The sequence below is a fragment of the Poeciliopsis prolifica genome, unplaced genomic scaffold (genome assembly GCF_027474105.1).
Source record: "Poeciliopsis prolifica strain line A6 unplaced genomic scaffold, Auburn_PproV2 SCAFFOLD109, whole genome shotgun sequence".
Classification (NCBI taxonomy): domain Eukaryota; kingdom Metazoa; phylum Chordata; class Actinopteri; order Cyprinodontiformes; family Poeciliidae; genus Poeciliopsis; species Poeciliopsis prolifica.
The window spans coordinates 112,501-115,000 of record NW_026562484.1 but is presented as its reverse complement, the minus strand read 5'-3'; the positions used below and the strand labels follow the sequence as shown (position 1 = coordinate 115,000).

Below are 2,500 nucleotides of genomic sequence, written 5' to 3'. Positions count from 1 at the left end.
GAACAGGAAGGCCGACACAGACTGCGGCTGCGTTGCCCTCGGCGTGTCGCTCCGGTTTCTGATTTCATCCTTTCATTCAGCCTTTTCTGAGTGAACGTATGACTTCATCAGTTTCCTGATGACTTCATCAGTTTCCTGATGAACGCGCCGTCACTCGGTCGCTCCAGTTTCTTCTTCATGTGTTTCTCCTGCTGGTCCTCCAGGCTGCTGCCGACGTCAAGCCTCCGCTGCCGGATCCAGAGTTTAACCGCCGATGCAGTTTGATCCTCAGTGATGTGAGTTGAAAACGTTTCAACCATTTTAAGATGATCTTCATCATCTGGCAGAAAGAATCTCAGCAGGTTCCAGCACAGCAGTTACAGACTTTGACTAGGCCTTTGCAACACCTTGATTTATTTTTCATTCCAGCGTTTGTTATGGGGCGGTTCTAGTGACCCGGTTCTGGTGACCCGGTTCTGGTGACCCGGTTCTAGTGACCCGGTTCTGGTGACCCGGTTCTGGTTACCAGGTTTTGGTGACCCGGTTCTGGTTACCAGGTTCTAGTGACCCGGTTCTGGTGAACCGGTTCTGGTTACCAGGTTTTGGTGACCCGGTTCTGGTGACCCGTTTCTGGTGAACCGGTGACCCGGTTCTGGTGACCTGGTTCTGGTCTGGTGACCGGTCTGGTGACCCGGTTCTGGTTACCAGGTTTCGGTGACCCGGTTCTAGTGATCTGACCCGGTTCTGGTGACCTGGTTCTGGTGACCCGGTTCTGGTTACCAGGTTTTGGTGACCCGGTTCTGGTGACCCGTTTCTGGTGAACCGGTGACCCGGTTCTGGTGACCTGGTTCTGGTGACCTGGTTCTGGTGACCCGGTTCTGGTGACCCGGTTCTGGTTACCAGGTTTTGGTGACCCGGTTCTAGTAACCCGGTTCTGGTGACCTGGTTCTGGTGACCCGGTTCTGGTGAACCGGTTCTGGTGACCAGGTTCTGGTGACCTGGTTTCAGTGACCTGGTTCTGGTGACCCGGTTCTGGTTACCGGGTTTCAGTGATCTGGTTCTGGTGACCCGGTTCTGGTGACCCGTTCTGGTGACCTGGTTCTGGTGACCCGGTTCTGGTTACTGGGTTTCAGTGACCTGGTTCTGGTTACCCGGTTCTGGTGACCGGTTTCGGTTCGGTTCAGATGGTAAAATGTTCCCTGAGATGCAGGATGTGGGAGGAGTTGATTCAAGCTCAGCAGATACAGCGTGCTTTAAATAGGCCGTTGATGCTAACAGCCACTCAACCCCAAAATAATGTTGTTTCCATGGAAATGTCAGTCATTTCACAGATGTGTTCATTTTCCATCAGGAAAAACAGCTGGAGGAGGAAATCTGCCTTTTGAAAACTCTTCTGTTTCTGTAGCAGTCAGTGTTGCAGCGGTTCTGGTGCTTGTGCTAATGCTAGCGCTAGCTGTGCTGTGCTGCAGGTCTGGTATAAGGAGGACTTGGAGAAGATGAAGGGTCAGAGTCTGTTTGTCCCCGGAGCCGAACTCATCCACTCCAGGAACATCAGCGCCGTGATCTCTGAGGTCTGAACTCACCGTGAAGGTCACATGACCTTCTGCTTCCTGTTAGCCTGACGCTCTCCGTTTCCAGTCCAAGTACAAGGAGGACGGGAAGAAGGAGGCGAATCTGTCTCTGTACTCCATCCTGCCTAAGACTCCAGAGACGCAGCGCGCCAAGGAAGCTTCAGAGCTGCAGAGCGAGGTCCAACGTCTCCACCAAGAACCAGATAACCAGACAACCAGATAACCAGATAACTAGATAACTAAATAACTAAATAACCAGATAACTAGATAACCAAATAACCTGATAACCAGAAAACTAGATAACCTGATAACTAAATAACCAAATAACCTGATAACTAGATAACCAGATAACTAGATAACCAGAAAACTAGATAACTAAATAACCTGATAACTAAATAACCAGATAACTAGATAACTAAATAACCAGAAAACTAGATAACCTGATAACTAAATAACCAAATAACCTGATAACTAGATAACCAGATAACTAGATAACCAGATAGCCAGAAAACCAGATAACAAGATAACCAGAAAACTAGAAAACCAGAAAACCTGATAACCAGATAACCAGAAAACCTGATAACCAGATAACCAGATAACCAGAAAACCTGATAACCAGATAACCAGAAAACCTGATAACCAGATACCCAGATAACCAGATTACCTGATAACCAGATAACTACATAACCAGAAAACCAGATAACCAGAAATCCAGATAACCAGATAACCAGACAACCAGATAACCAGATAACTAGATAATAAGATAACTAGATAACCAGATAACGAGAAAACCAGAAAACCTGATAACCAGATAACCAGATAACTAGATAACCAGAAAACCTGATAACCAGAAAACCAGATAACTAGATAACCAGATAACTAGATAACCAGAAAACCTGATAACCAGATAACCAGAAAACCAGATACCCAGATAATCAGATAACCTGATA

The 2,500-nt window shown here is 47.2% G+C and overlaps 1 protein-coding gene and 1 pseudogene across 1 annotated transcript in view; both read left to right on the top strand.

The window, feature by feature from the left end:
* Positions 1 to 2,500, top strand: part of LOC129354409 (LIM zinc-binding domain-containing Nebulette-like) — a 53,825-nt pseudogene that overhangs the window by 18,540 nt on the left and 32,785 nt on the right.
* The window catches only part of LOC129354406 (cilia- and flagella-associated protein 251-like), a 5,539-nt gene that overhangs the window by 1,584 nt on the left and 1,455 nt on the right, over positions 1 to 2,500 (top strand). The window contains exons 3-5 of the mRNA XM_055023879.1: positions 204 to 275; positions 1,449 to 1,550; positions 1,618 to 1,728. Coding sequence (XP_054879854.1) covers positions 204 to 275; positions 1,449 to 1,550; positions 1,618 to 1,728 — 285 coding nt within the window. The remainder of the gene's footprint in view (positions 1 to 203; positions 276 to 1,448; positions 1,551 to 1,617; positions 1,729 to 2,500) is intronic.